The sequence below is a fragment of the Semicossyphus pulcher genome, unplaced genomic scaffold (genome assembly GCF_022749685.1).
Source record: "Semicossyphus pulcher isolate SPU_LCO1_2020_fin unplaced genomic scaffold, fSemPul1.0.p SCAF_23, whole genome shotgun sequence".
Taxonomy (NCBI): Eukaryota; Metazoa; Chordata; class Actinopteri; order Labriformes; family Labridae; genus Semicossyphus; species Semicossyphus pulcher.
The window spans coordinates 8,791,342-8,805,137 of record NW_027211697.1 but is presented as its reverse complement, the minus strand read 5'-3'; the positions used below and the strand labels follow the sequence as shown (position 1 = coordinate 8,805,137).

Sequence of the window (13,796 nt, the reverse complement as noted above, 5' to 3'; positions counted from 1 at the left end):
CCCTGAAAAAACCACATCGGTCTATCTCTAATGTAGATTGAGGGCGTTGGAGGAATCAGGTTGTAGATGCTTTGATTAATGACTTTCCGCTACGTGACCCAGAAAGAAGCAAGACTTGTTTTTTTGTAATTGTTGTTTGTTGTATGTCTAAAACTTTGTTAAAATGTGCTGCTGCTGTCTTGGCCAGGAAACTCCTGTAAACGAGTCGCAATGAGGCTTTTCCTGGTTAAATAAAATGTAAATCTTTGTACTACAATCTACCACTTCATAATGACAAAGAATCATCAGTGAAAAAAAGAGTGAAGAATGTTCTTCAAAAACATTAACTTTTATTTATTAAATGAAGGGGTATTTACAAAAAAAGAAGTCAATGGCAGGTTAATGTCATGAACATTACTCAATACAAAAAATATATCATTGAAAAAAATAAACCACATCTTCAAAATGCTTTCATATCCGACACTACACCCTAAAAAAAAAAAAAAAAATCAATCCCACACTTTGGGTGCAGCAATGAAACTGATCCCGCTTAGAGAAAAGGAGAGACGCACGGCCTTAGGGTCAGTGCTTGTACCTGGATGTTCAGTGCACAGGGACACACATACAGCAACCATGGAGCCGTAGTGCTCAGGCAGAAAAGATTGCCTGCAATTAAAACTGCATTTTAGTGGCTCCAGTAATATTGCAAGCAAAGCCTGTTTCTAAACGCTGGATTGTAACCCCCTCTGGACAAATAGAACTATGTTTTCCTACTTACTCAAACGCCACATCCAACCAGCCCTCTATACAAGAAGATTGGAAAGTCTAAGGAGTTTGTAAGGTTGGAGACTTTGTGTAACTATTGTTTTGTTGTGTCTTTGTGGTCATGGGAGGCTGTTATTGTTTTGATCACTTTTTTTTTCAATGATCAAAAACAAAAATTACTGTCAATGATTCCCTCATGATCTCGACATTGTACACTTTATCTCATGATTGTAATGACTTAATCAATTGGTATCTTTCAAAAGTATAACAAAAGACATGCCAGATGTTAACATATCTAATCAATACACAAAGAATACTTTGTCTCTAAATGATATTGCTTTGAGTCCAAGGTCAGTATGATGTTGAATAACCCACAGGTGCACCATCACTCCTTATAGGGGGATATCAGACTGATGTTAAATGAACTCTTCTTTTGGTTTTAGTGGCATCACTTCATAAACAAAATGGTGATAAAGTCTATGTCATAATTGTCATTATTTATTGATCACGAGAAGAAAGAATGGGTTGTGTCAAGATCGCAAGAAAACGAAGGATTCTGAGTCGGGAAAAAATAAAACATGAACTTGATAGCTAGAAAGCAACACCTGTGCATGTGACTGCCAAGGCTGAGAAAATATTTTAATCAACTAGTTTTAAGAATGTTTAATCTGCACCAGAAACAATAACTATACTGAACTGTTAAATATGGAATGAATGTCCCATATTTTTAACTAAATGCACAGTAGTTCATCGGAAATTAGTAAGAATGTCATCTTGCAGTGTTCAAAATTTGTATTTCACTCTAAAACCAAAGCTACGGCCTAACCCTCCACTACAATCAGCCGATGTCTATTGAAAAGATTTTTAAATACTCTATTCGCTAACTAAATAAGGGCGAAAAACACAACCTTCTTGGCCGAGTTATCACCCATGGCTTCTACTGTAAAGGAGTCCCTGTCTGAATATGAAAGCAAATGAGCAGTCCAAGACAAGTGCAAATCCTCCCTGAGACTGGTCCATGTACTTAACACAGACATCAGATTCAGCATCACACAACCCAAGTACCCTACTATGAGACTAAACAAGTCATGCTGACCGGCCTAAAACTGTGTTTGTGCCACTTCTGCAGCTGCAGTAGCACTGTTTCCATACAACATTTAAGACAAAAACACAGGGATTCATCATCAGCATCAGCAGTCAGTCACAAAAAGGCTCTGAGAGCAGCACAGCACAGACTTGTGAAAATCAAGTGGATCACAAAAATGTTGAAGTTGATCACACAGTTATTATTGCTAACATGATTATCATTTTTGAATGATGAACCCCCTCCAGATACCTGACCAGGAGCTGGCCTCCATCCACAGATATGTAGAACTGTGAGATATCACAGTTACTCGAGATGGGTGGGAAGAGCTGAGTGAAGTGAATCAGCATGTGATGCTCCGAAGCCCCTCTGGGTCCTCTGGTGGGCAACAGGGAGAGATTTGTTTGTCATGTGTCTCTGACGTGACCTCGGCTCTGCAGGCTCTGGAAGTGGGCATGCTTCAGGATGCGGTTGATCTGCTGGTAGGACACCAGGTTTGTAGGGCCAGCCAGTTCTGAGGAGTCACCAGCGTTGATGGGACTGTAGGGGCCCACAGCGCAGCGACTGCTACAGCTCCCCATCGCATGTTCCGGACTGCTGATGCTGCTGCTGCTCTCACTGTTGGATGACTGAAATGCAGACGTCTACATGAGCAGTGAGCCAACTGGAAATGACCATTAACATCAAAGGGTTCCATTGGCATCAATTGAAGATGATAAAATGGCTTACAATTGAATGCTTTGTGTGGTGAAATTCAAAGCTTTACAGCGGAAATGAGGCAAAGGCCTCATTGTTCATGACGTTTCTAAACCAAAATAGGCAAACTAAGAATGCTTGCTAGGGATGGGACATTATAGGATAATGTCACATATTATGATGAAAGCCACCTATGAGAAGTTTGTGGTGAATTTCCATAATTTGGATTATCATAAACAGCAACATCAGTGGCTTGAATAAAAGCTTTGTAGCTTGCTATGCAGGGGGAGCTTGTGGATCATGACCAGCTCATGTTTATTTTTTACTAAAAAGAATGCACACTCAAAAAGATGTGTCCCATCTACAATACATACTGTATATTTGTTTTATCCAGGACATTTTTTTTATACCGTCCAATGCATAGTGCTTGCATGCCCTGCACTCATAGGTTTTACCATTCTTCAGTTTCTGCATGCTGGTTTAAAACTGTCACACTGTACCTGCCTAGATTCAAACAGTTGTGCACCTTGTTTGTGGTGTGATAACAGTGCAATAGCAGAAAGTAATTTTGGCATGAATATACATTCTAACCTACTATCTAATTCATCTGTTCATGGTGGGGCCTAACATGAAAGTGATCTTCAAAGTCATCTACATATTTAGTTGAGATTATTTCCTAACCATGATTAAGTATTCACCTGATTTTACCTGGTAAATTAAGTCTTTACCGAATCAGCTACCAGACATATATATATATTTTTTTTAATAATTTCTCCTTTGTCAATTCTAATAACATCTACTAACAATAACATCGGAACGAGTGGGAGTCTTGGCTCACAGTTAACCTGTGAGCTCAGTTTTGTGACCACCAGCAAAAACATGTAAATGCATCAGGCACGTAGGAGTGTTGGCTTGCTGTCTGTCAGAAAGATGTGTAAAATCTATGTTTAAACAGGAAACTTATCGTAACTATAAAGGCAAATATGAATTCCTTTCTTCTTTTTTTAAGAATTAGGACAAAGTGAACCACCTGACATGTTTCTAGCATCTTCCAGAAGCTGCTGCTAAGGGGTTAGTGTTAGACAAATGTTTGCCAAGATTCTGAAACAGTTACATCAGTATTAAGATCTTATTTCTCTTGGAGACTTTTTGTACCTCAGAGTCCCAGGCATCCCGGCCTGGCTCAGGGGACAGAGGATGACCTCTGCTCTGCCTTTTGGCTTGTGGCACCAGGTGGCCGCTCTCCTCATCACCGCCACTGCGCTGTCGTTTCCTGTTTGATTGAAGAACATACACGGGTAGTGAAAACACACAAATAAACCATCAACCATACGTGTATTGTTGCTGTTACCCTTGCTAGACCAACTGCTGCATTTGTATTAACTCTGATAATGTGTTAGCAAACGTCGTTACTCAACATTTATCTAATGGCTGCTGCAAGTGGTTAATAAAGGCCACAGTGACGCTACTGCACTCAATACAGCCAATATGTTATCAATAAGCGGTTCATAAAGTATCGACAGCCTTACTCACCTGTTTTCAGTCAACATATGATGACAATAAATCAATCTCGACAGGTTTTCTTTGTATTAGTTCGGACCAGACTGGAGGACCCGGCTGCTTGACGTTATCGACTTGGTAAAGTAGCTTGTTTTCTGTCACTCGAAGGCCTGAGTTAGCAACTAACCAAGCCTGACTAGCTTATCATGCTATACATTGGTATGATACATAAAGCCATTTTGGCAGTACTAAAAGATAACCAGATATAATGAGCTACACCCACACTTAAGCTAATTGGCTATTAGATTGCATAAAGACCGGGCGTTAACGACCTAGCTTTAAGCTAGCTAGGTTAGTTAACAAGCCAGTCCCAAACGTAGGTTACAAGCTAATGTCACCACTAGCTAACCTTTTAGTTGACGCTCTTAATTATCAGGAAATAAAACATGTTGCAGAACATCTGCTTCAACAAGATAACAACCTACGTGCCAGAGCCCTAAAATATCGCACCTCTTTTAGTTCAACCTCGCTAACTGTGACAGGATAAGCTACAACCACAGCTAACAACCGCGGCAGTTGTGTTTACATGGCATTGCGGCTGCGCGAAGATAGCTATCGGTGCTTTAAGGGGCTGTCGGAAAAATGAATTGAACTGTAGGAAAACTAAGAAAAACATTCTTACTTGTGTCTTAGAGTCTCGGGATAGAGTATATAAACATTAGTCACAGTGACAAATTGGTAACTGAAGTGATAAATTATTTTCTCGAAGCTTACATATCGACGAGTAAGCTAATTTCAGAAAGAAAGTACGAGTTTACGAGGAGCCATTAAAAGCATCATACGATAACGCTGGGGCAGATTCTTCAGTGCAGTGTGTGAAAGCTCACATTAACTTAATTATTTACTTAATTGGTATAACACAGTTTATACATTTGTAAGTACATAAAATATTAATGGTCGTAATCAGACACACAGATGAACAATTATTGACATATGGCCAAACAAAATTTATTTCCCCAAGATGTCGCTGTTTACCAAACAATTCGGCAAATAGTATTAAATTGTATTATTGATTCAAGGATTGAAAATACTGAACTGTGCCAACTATAAAATCAAATTGCATGTACCGAAAGGGAGTATTGCTTACATTACATTTAAACGATTAGGCCTACAGCTATTTTAAAAGCAACGTTTAGGATAATTTCCAGCCTAATGAAATGTTTAAAAAAAATCCTTTAAGATAAAGCTCTAAAGAAGCTGAAAACGAAACATCCAATCCGACCGAATTGTTGACTCCACAACCCGGAAGTTACACCCTGTAGTGCAGTATTTCCAGCCAGCCAATAGTGAAAAAACGCCTCCGCCAATGACTCAAGCGAAGGAAGAAGGTGAGATTAACAGGGATTCTCAGCAGCAGCGGTCCTGTTTGTATAAAGGGAAATAAACGCAATGGGCAGCACCGACTCAAAACTGAACTTCAGGAAAGCAGTGATTCAACTGACAACCAAAACCCAGGTATGCGCTTACATAAAGCTCAATGAGGGAGTAAATGAAGAGATAGTGTGCCGATGAGCGCACTGGAGAGCATCACCGATGAGATGAGACAACGCGGATGATGTGGAAGCAGGAAAAAACAACCTGTCTCATGTTGCACGCAGGCTTTTGAAATTGTATCTATTTATTTTGCATTATTGTAATATTGGTAAGGTTGGTTTTAAAAAGACGGCAGGCACCTTCAAATATGTCGTATTTGTCATTTAAACTATTATGCAATTCAGATAAATATAAACCCTTGTCATCCAGCACGTTAATAGTTTTTGACGACAAGAAAAAACGATGGCGTAGTTAAATCCAAACTGATGACGTAGGTCTCAAAATGACAACGTTTGCAGATGCGGCAGGTGGATTGTGCTCAGATCAGTGTGCCTCACTGATGCGAGAATAGAGCTTGTGTTTACATTGCCATTAGGGCAGGCCTCGGGTGATGTAGGACTAAACAACCATGTATGCAGTATGACGAAAAGGGTAAAACGATATTTTAATGCATTGTAAGATCAATCAGACCATTGCATCTCAAGTATCACTGATGTAAAACGCTCCATTTGGCTGTGATAGATGAGAACTGACATGTAAACATATTTTCTACAGCCAGTGGAAGCCACTGACGATGCCTTCTGGGACCAGTTCTGGGCAGACACCACCACCACAGTCCAGGATGTTTTTGCACTGGTGCCATCTGCAGAGATAAGAGCTGTTCGAGAGGAGTCTCCCTCGAATTTAGCAACCCTCTGCTATAAGGTACACACTGTGTGAACTGTCAGTGCAATTTTGCAACACAAACTTTATGTTTATCACATGATATTGCATGGGGACAGTTCTCGCTTTGAAGCTGCATAATGGAGAATTGTTTTTAAAGAAATGCAGGATTTTTATTGTAAAAGGCAAACACAGGCGTCTGTCTGTCAGCAATGCACTGCCTAATGCTCTCAGATGAGGGAATAAGTGAGTCAACACCCCTTCCTTTCCCTTGGCTTCCCTTCTCTTGGTCCCAGCTTCCGTTTGAAGCTGCCTATCAGAAACAAAACAGACATGCTGTGTACTTACAGCATAATTAAATAAAGAGGGGGAGACAAGGGCCCTAGAAGCAGAGCTGAATCAGCGGGGGTTGCTAACTATTTTAGACACAGGCTGAGGATTAATAATGTTCAAAAGTAAATCTTTTTAAAGGCCCCAAAACATTAACAGATGTCTGGATCTCAGCAAAACAGTATATTTACAGTAAAATGAAAACAACCGGAGATAACTAGAGCACTTCACAGGGTAAAATGTTGTATTTTCATTTTCCAAAAAACTAAATCATTTCTGTTTTGTAATGGCATAGTCAAAAAGAGTGTTATCATAATTTTAATGTAACCAAAAGGTGGAAGAAAACAAAATGACTTGCAAATGCCTCATCAACGCACAATGATGTAGGATATTAAAATTTCATTAAACATACATGTCAACCTTTTTTGGTGTGAATTAGAATGATCAAACAGTAAACCTCTCACTCTCGTGTACTTCCTATTCATGCTTCTTGTCTCAGGCCGTCGAGAAGCTGGTGCAGGGTGCAGAGTCCGGTTGCCCCTCAGAGCGGGAGAAGCAGGTGATCCTGAACTGCACTCGCATCCTGACCCGCATCCTTCCCTACATCTTTGAGGACCAGGACTGGAGGGGATTCTTCTGGTCAACGGTGCCTGGTGCTGGGCGGGCGGGGGTGAGTTTGGGAACAGGAAAAAAACAGTATCAAAGACAAGTCCCTTTAAATAGAATTTTTAATTTAGCCAGTTACATAATTTTTCAATATTAATCATCAATTTGATGTAGTCTCATGTGTGTCCATCTTTCCCAGACGGATGAGCTGGATGATGACGACGGAGCTCGACCATTGGCCGAGTCGCTGCTCCTTGCTATCGCTGACCTGCTCTTCTGCCCTGACTTTACAGTTCACAGCCATAAGAGAGGCCCCGTGAGTACCCAATGTCCTGTCGTCATGCAACTTTGTCACCTCGTTACCTTCCAACACAATGAAAAACTGCGACCACATTATGACATTAGCTGGAAAATGCTAACCTGATCTATACTGATTGTCTTAAAGGTATTTTTTGAGCATTGTTTTCCTTCTTCCTCGTCTAAAGTTGCCCAACTAACCTGTCAGTTAAGTTTCTCCTCGAAGAAGGAAGGTAAAAGAGATAATGATTGATGGCAGTCTGTCAGCCTCACCAGGAAGAATTCCTCGTCTCCCACGAGCAAGAAAGGAATGTTGCTCGTCAGACTATAAGTTTGCAGCTTACAGTCGGTGCTCTGTAGTGGTTTTAACTTCCCTGGTATACTAAAGTTTGTGATTTCATTTCATTTCCTTCGTAAACTGCAACATGAAAAATAATCCACTCAGACACAACTCCAAAGGGAAGGTCAGAAGAAAGTGAGACTGTCATCATCTGAAAAATGATTCTTAAAGGAAACTCTTATTACTAAAAGTGTCCAAGCAGGAAGAAGTGTGTAAGGAAGGAGTGCATATCCTATGTCATACCCATAGTTTCCATTGAACCAGGATGGTACTCTTTTCGTTATCTAATCTAATGTGTTAGTTTCCTGTTAGTACATAACAACCTTATATGATATGCAGTGTTATATAGAAATATTTGAAGAACTGTTTCGTACTTTAAATTACATTCATGAATGCTTGTTCTGACCACATCCAGGACTCGGTAGAGAACATGCAGTCTATAGACAGCTGTGAGTACATCTGGGAGGCAGGGGTGGGCTTTGCACAGTCCCCACCTCTTAACTACATCCATGATCTGAATAGGTGAGTCGGCCATCTGTGTGCCGTTGCATCTGTATCACAAACAGTCCTCTAAATTTCACATGTAACTGACTGTTCTGCTCTCCATCTCTTCTGATTTTTTCACTGGTGCTCTGCAGGACAGAGCTGCTGAGACTGTTACTGACCTGCTTCTCCGAGGCCATGTACCTGCCCCCTTCAACGGACACAAACGTCCTCAACCCCTGGGTGACATTCTTCTGCTCCACAGAGAATAGGTATGAGCGAATGTGGGCGCATCTACATTTGTGTGGACAAACAAACGCCATAATGAGCATCCATTCAAATGTCAAATTCACTTTCACAAGTAAAAAGAAGCTTGCACATTAAAGAAACAGATTACCTGCAGGCAGAATTTTGCCGCTTTAGAGAACACAAGTGTTCCTCTTTGACAAACAAAACTAAAATCTGGTCAAAGCTTCACTTAGGAGCTTTTTGCAGAGCTTTCAGCCATCTTATGGTCTTCATCACAGCTGGTGTTTGCTCAGTTGTTATGGAGATGCTTTACGACTTAGTTGTTAGTGAGGTGTGTTTTCAGCATAAAAGCATGTAAGTGGATGTTGAATTTCAAGACACTGAACATTTTCCTTCCATTTAAGACAAGATATTTTTCATTTCTCTTGTGGGCCTCGTTACATTGTTTATCTATAACATGGATTAGGTCAGCCCACAAAGTTTGCATTAAACTTATACTAGAAACCTAAAAAAGGAGCATTTGGCCCCTGGAAAAAGCCACTGTCAATCAGAGCTGGTGTTCTCTGTGATCGATAGAAGCAATAATATCTGAAATTGGTGACATAACCGTGGAGAAAATTGTACAAACAGCTGGTGGTTTCACCCATTCTACATTCCTACAACACCCAGCGTGCATTGCGCCCCTCCCTCTGAAAAGAATAGCCAAGCGAGAGACGCTGGAGTGAAATATTACCGTTTTCCAGTCAAGGACATTGATCGCTGCAGGCGATGGCTCAGAGCGGTACGGAATCTGAAATTCGACAAGAATATACCGGTGGATCGTCTAAAAAATCTTCAGGTCTGCAGTCTACATTTCAAACCTGACAATTTCGAACAAGACATGACGTCGGAGGTGGGCGTCCTAGATTGAGGAAGTGTAGTTTATCAAGCTCCATCTGTTTTCCAGGGCCCATTGAAGAAGCAGATAGCGTCCTCCAAAGTTACAGAGCAAAACTGCATTTTTTTCCTTCCATAATGGCATCAGCTCCCCGTAAAAGCATGATATTACTGAGGCGAACTGGCCCTTTAAGGGGAAATTCTACAAATAGATGTACATGATACGCTAAAGTTGTGCTCATGTCTTTGTCCCTAGACATGCCCTGCCCCTGTTCACCTCCCTGCTGAATGTGGTGGCCGCTTATGATCCAGTGGGCTACGGCATCCCGTACAACCACCTGCTCTTCTCTGACTACCGGGAGCAGCTGGTGGAGCAGGCGGTACAGATCCTCATTGTGACGCTCGAGCATGACGGAGGGGTTCCCCACCGCCCTCCTTCCCCGTCCAGCATTGAGGAACAAGAGGTATGACACCAAGCCTACCTCAACAAATCAATCCCTTTACTGTAGGGCATGTCTTTAATGTTGCTCATATACATGTCTTTATGTTTGTGCAGTCTACAGGCCCTGAAAACCTGTTTGTGAATTACCTGTCAAGGATTCATAGGGAGGAGGTATGCAGATTATCTCACCTATAAAATACATGAAGATCTTCCCTGTTAAGATGTCTGACTCCCAACCTTCTGTCTCTCCTTTGGCAGGACTTTGACTTCGTATTGAAAGGCCTAGCTCGTCTGCTAACCAACCCTTTGACTCAGACCTACCTGCCCAACTCCACCAAGAAGATCCAGTTCCACCAAGAGCTGCTGGTGCTTTTCTGGAAGCTTTGTGACTTCAATAAGGTTGGAATGAAGGACTAAAATGGAGGGTGTAGCTTTAAGAGTCTGTTCTGTTACTCAACAAAAATCCTTTTTGTGTTCCCATTACAGAAGTTCCTGTTTTTTGTCCTGAAGAGCAGCGATGTGCTGGATATTCTGGTTCCTATTCTCTTCTACCTGAATGACGCCAGGGCTGACCAGTGTGAGTCTCACGCCTGTGTTTTCAGCTTCCTCACACCTTCATTTGGAATTTAGATGTATTTATTCTGCTGCGTTTTATCCTTTGCTGCAGCTCGCGTTGGACTCATGCACATTGGGGTGTTCATTCTGCTGCTGCTGAGCGGGGAGAGGAACTTTGGCGTGCGCTTGAATAAGCCCTACTCCATCCATGTGCCTATGGACATCCCTGTGTTCACAGGCACTCATGCTGACCTGCTGATAGTGGTGAGAGCTCAACTGTATTATATAGTTTGGAAAGTTCTTCATTGCTGCCACATTATAAAGCAGTTAATTCTCACAGCTGTCACTGTGTTTGTTCTGTAGGTGTTTCACAAGATTATCACCACGGGCCACCAGCGGCTGCAGCCTCTGTTTGACTGCCTTCTAACTATCGTTGTAAACGGTGAATAGCTTTGATGCCACCTGTCTGTTTTAACATCAGCTTGTTTTATAATAAGAAATAGATGCCATTTAATTAAAGAAAAATGCCTGTTTATCTTCTAAATATATCCTCTACTCCCGCAGTGTCTCCCTATTTGAAAAGCCTGTCCATGGTGGCAGCCAATAAACTGCTCCACCTGCTGGAGGCCTTCTCCACCAGCTGGTTCCTGTTCTCTGCAGCCCAGAATCATCACCTTGTATTCTTCCTTCTCGAAGCTTTTAACAACATTATCCAGTACCAATTTGACGGTAAGAGACAACCGACTTGTAACATAATGAACAGAAAGCAGCTGTGTTGTCAAGGTGTGATAAGTAAATCTGCTCCCCCTCTATTACTTCCAGGAAACTGCAATTTGGTTTATGCCATCATCCGCAAGCGTAACGTTTTCCACCAGCTGGCCAACCTGCCCTCTGATCCAGCGTCCATCCAGAAGGCTTTACAGAGGAAGAGGAAGTCTCCAGATGTCATCTCCCGCACCAGCTCCCAGGAGACCGTATCCATGGAGGGTTCTCACCCCGCGGTGCCGGCAGAGCCTGGTACACTGAAGACCAGTCTGGTCGCTATTCCAGGTACTGACTCTGTTTACTGCTGTAAGGATGCAACAGATTGAATGTCAAACATTTACATTCAGGTTTCATCTTTGATTCATCATAATTTGCCAGATTTATAGTCATAAGGTTTGCGATATTCTGTTTTGGCTATTGCTGAAAATCTGAATTTATAGTCATAAGTTCCCCTCTTAATTCTGTCAAACTTAACTATTTTGTCTATGGCTCTTCACCTCAAACCCACTGGTTCCCACTGAAGATAGAAATGACAACAACATACTTTTAAAAAAACAGGTCAGGACTTTAGACTTAAATGTGTAGAAAGGAGGGTCAATTAATGCTTTAAGCAGAAATACATCAAGTATTTTAGAGACTATTTTCAGGGGCGGACTTAATGTGGAAGGGCCTATTTATGCTAGCAAAAAGTTTATGTAGAAATGGATCAAAAGAAACTACAAATACCACTTTCATAGCAAAGAGCAGGCATGAATTTTCTAATATTTTGGGAATAACAAAACTAATCTATGGCCCATAGAGGATTATGCTATATCAGATTTGAAAAGACAGACATTTTATACCATCAAATCATTGAGGAGCTTAGTCTTTTTGTGGCTTTCATTTTATTTTTGGTATTATTATTTTTGACAATAACAAAGGTGGTGATTGGTTACCTGCTTTTCCTCAGCCATTGATAAACTGACAGAGAAGTCCCAGGTATCAGAGGACGGCACCATGGTGTCAGTTCCAAAGGCAGACCTACTACAGGCAGCCCACACAGACCAAAGTGCAGCAGCCGGGACCAGTGACACAGAGTCAAACTCGGGCAGAGACAATGAAGTAAGTGTCCGTTTCTTTCTGTGCGTGTCTTTAAAAGAATATGCAGGTTTCTAAATCTATTTATTCACGTCATCAGGATGTTTTCTACACCGAAGCTGAAATGGAGAGAAGACGTTTGTCGAGTGCGTCTTCAACATCCTTTTGGGCTCCCTCACCAGAATGGGTCAGCAACTTCTCCCACCCTCAGCCTCTCCTTCAGTTTTTATAACATGTTGAGCATTTGGCGGACGGTCTAACTGATCTGAAATTTCTGAAATTAAGGTTCTCTCCTGGAAGTGTAAACTCCCCCTGCAGACTATCATGCGACTTCTACAAGTGCTCGTCCCCCAGGTGGAGAAGATCTGCATCGACAAGTATGTAAACACTTCATACTCCTTTTTTCGCTTTGCATTACAAGTCATATATCGACTGAGATTCTTTGAAATACTAACAGTGCTCACATGTTTTGCTGCAGGGGTCTGACAGATGAATCGGAGATCCTGAAATTCCTCCAGCATGGCACATTAGTGGGCCTGCTGCCAGTTCCTCACCCCATCCTCATCAGGAAGTATCAGGCCAACGCAGGCACTGCCATGTGGTTTCGCACCTACATGTGGGGTGTCGTGTATTTGCGGTGAGTCAGCTATAAGAGCAGAGCATCATGTAAACATTTGTCTGTCCACACTGACTAACGACCAACCTGTTTTTCTGATTTTCTAGCAACGTGGATCCTCCTATCTGGTATGACACTGATGTCCGCCTTTTTGAGATTCAGAGGATGTAAACAGAAGACTGACAATGGGACTGTTCCTCTTCCCTTCAGTATCTGCTGGTTTCCCAGTAAACCTCACTGTGTTCAACTTTCCCCCCCGTCATCATCACAAAGCTTTTGAGTCATTTGAGAGACGAAATAAGACGGGAGATGACTGAATTATCAATACTGTCCATAACAACTGTGTTTGTACATTTCTTTACACCTTAAGACCATAGAATGTCTGTCAGAGCACTGAGATGAGCTTTTCCTGAAGGCTGAGGTTACATTTCTTGGCAGCATAGAAGTGACAGAGGAAATATTGTTTAACTTTTCACACCTATCGGAGAGGATATGGTGTTTTCCAGCAGAGGCTTGTAACGTATCTTGGAAGGCACGATATTGGTGTTTCACGTTATTAGTCGTACTTGCCATGCTTTAAAGTGAACTTGCACTCTTTATGGGTCGTCTGTTATTATGGTTGTAGTTTGTGACAATGTATCTCTACAGGATTTTGGAGACAATAATACAGATTGTATGTTTTTATGTATAAAGGCCAGCTTTATGTTTTTAACTTGGCTGGCTTCTGCTTACAATGCTTAATGTTGAAAATTGTATTTTCCTTAAATTATCCTGAAAATATATATTGATATGCATCTGTGAATTCTGTGTTGGTAACATTACTAACGTTATTTCTGTAAAGCTATTTTAATCAAAAGGCAGCATGCTTTTCTAACCAGTT

General features: G+C 41.5%; 2 protein-coding genes across 2 annotated transcripts; one reads left to right on the top strand and one right to left on the bottom strand.

Moving 5' to 3' along the window:
• Positions 1–318: 318 nt before the first annotated feature.
• On the bottom strand, positions 319–4,588 carry LOC138602679 (protein VCF1). Its single transcript, XM_069674207.1, has 3 exons — positions 4,058–4,588; positions 3,680–3,797; positions 319–2,457 (listed from the first exon to the last, which is right to left on the bottom strand). The coding sequence occupies exons 1-3, from the start codon at positions 4,072–4,074 to the stop codon at positions 2,236–2,238; spliced, it is 357 nt and encodes a 118-aa protein (XP_069530308.1). The 5' UTR covers positions 4,075–4,588; the 3' UTR covers positions 319–2,235.
• A 778-nt stretch (positions 4,589–5,366) lies between these two features.
• hid1a (HID1 domain containing a) lies at positions 5,367–13,718 on the top strand. The gene is made up of 19 exons (XM_069674204.1): positions 5,367–5,539; positions 6,173–6,322; positions 7,110–7,280; positions 7,416–7,532; positions 8,269–8,375; positions 8,492–8,608; positions 9,718–9,925; positions 10,018–10,074; positions 10,162–10,302; positions 10,390–10,480; positions 10,571–10,722; positions 10,822–10,900; positions 11,023–11,187; positions 11,281–11,508; positions 12,173–12,324; positions 12,401–12,487; positions 12,586–12,677; positions 12,779–12,937; positions 13,024–13,718. The coding sequence occupies exons 1-19, from the start codon at positions 5,474–5,476 to the stop codon at positions 13,085–13,087; spliced, it is 2,403 nt and encodes an 800-aa protein (XP_069530305.1). The 5' UTR covers positions 5,367–5,473; the 3' UTR covers positions 13,088–13,718.
• The last annotated feature ends 78 nt before the right edge of the window (positions 13,719–13,796 follow it).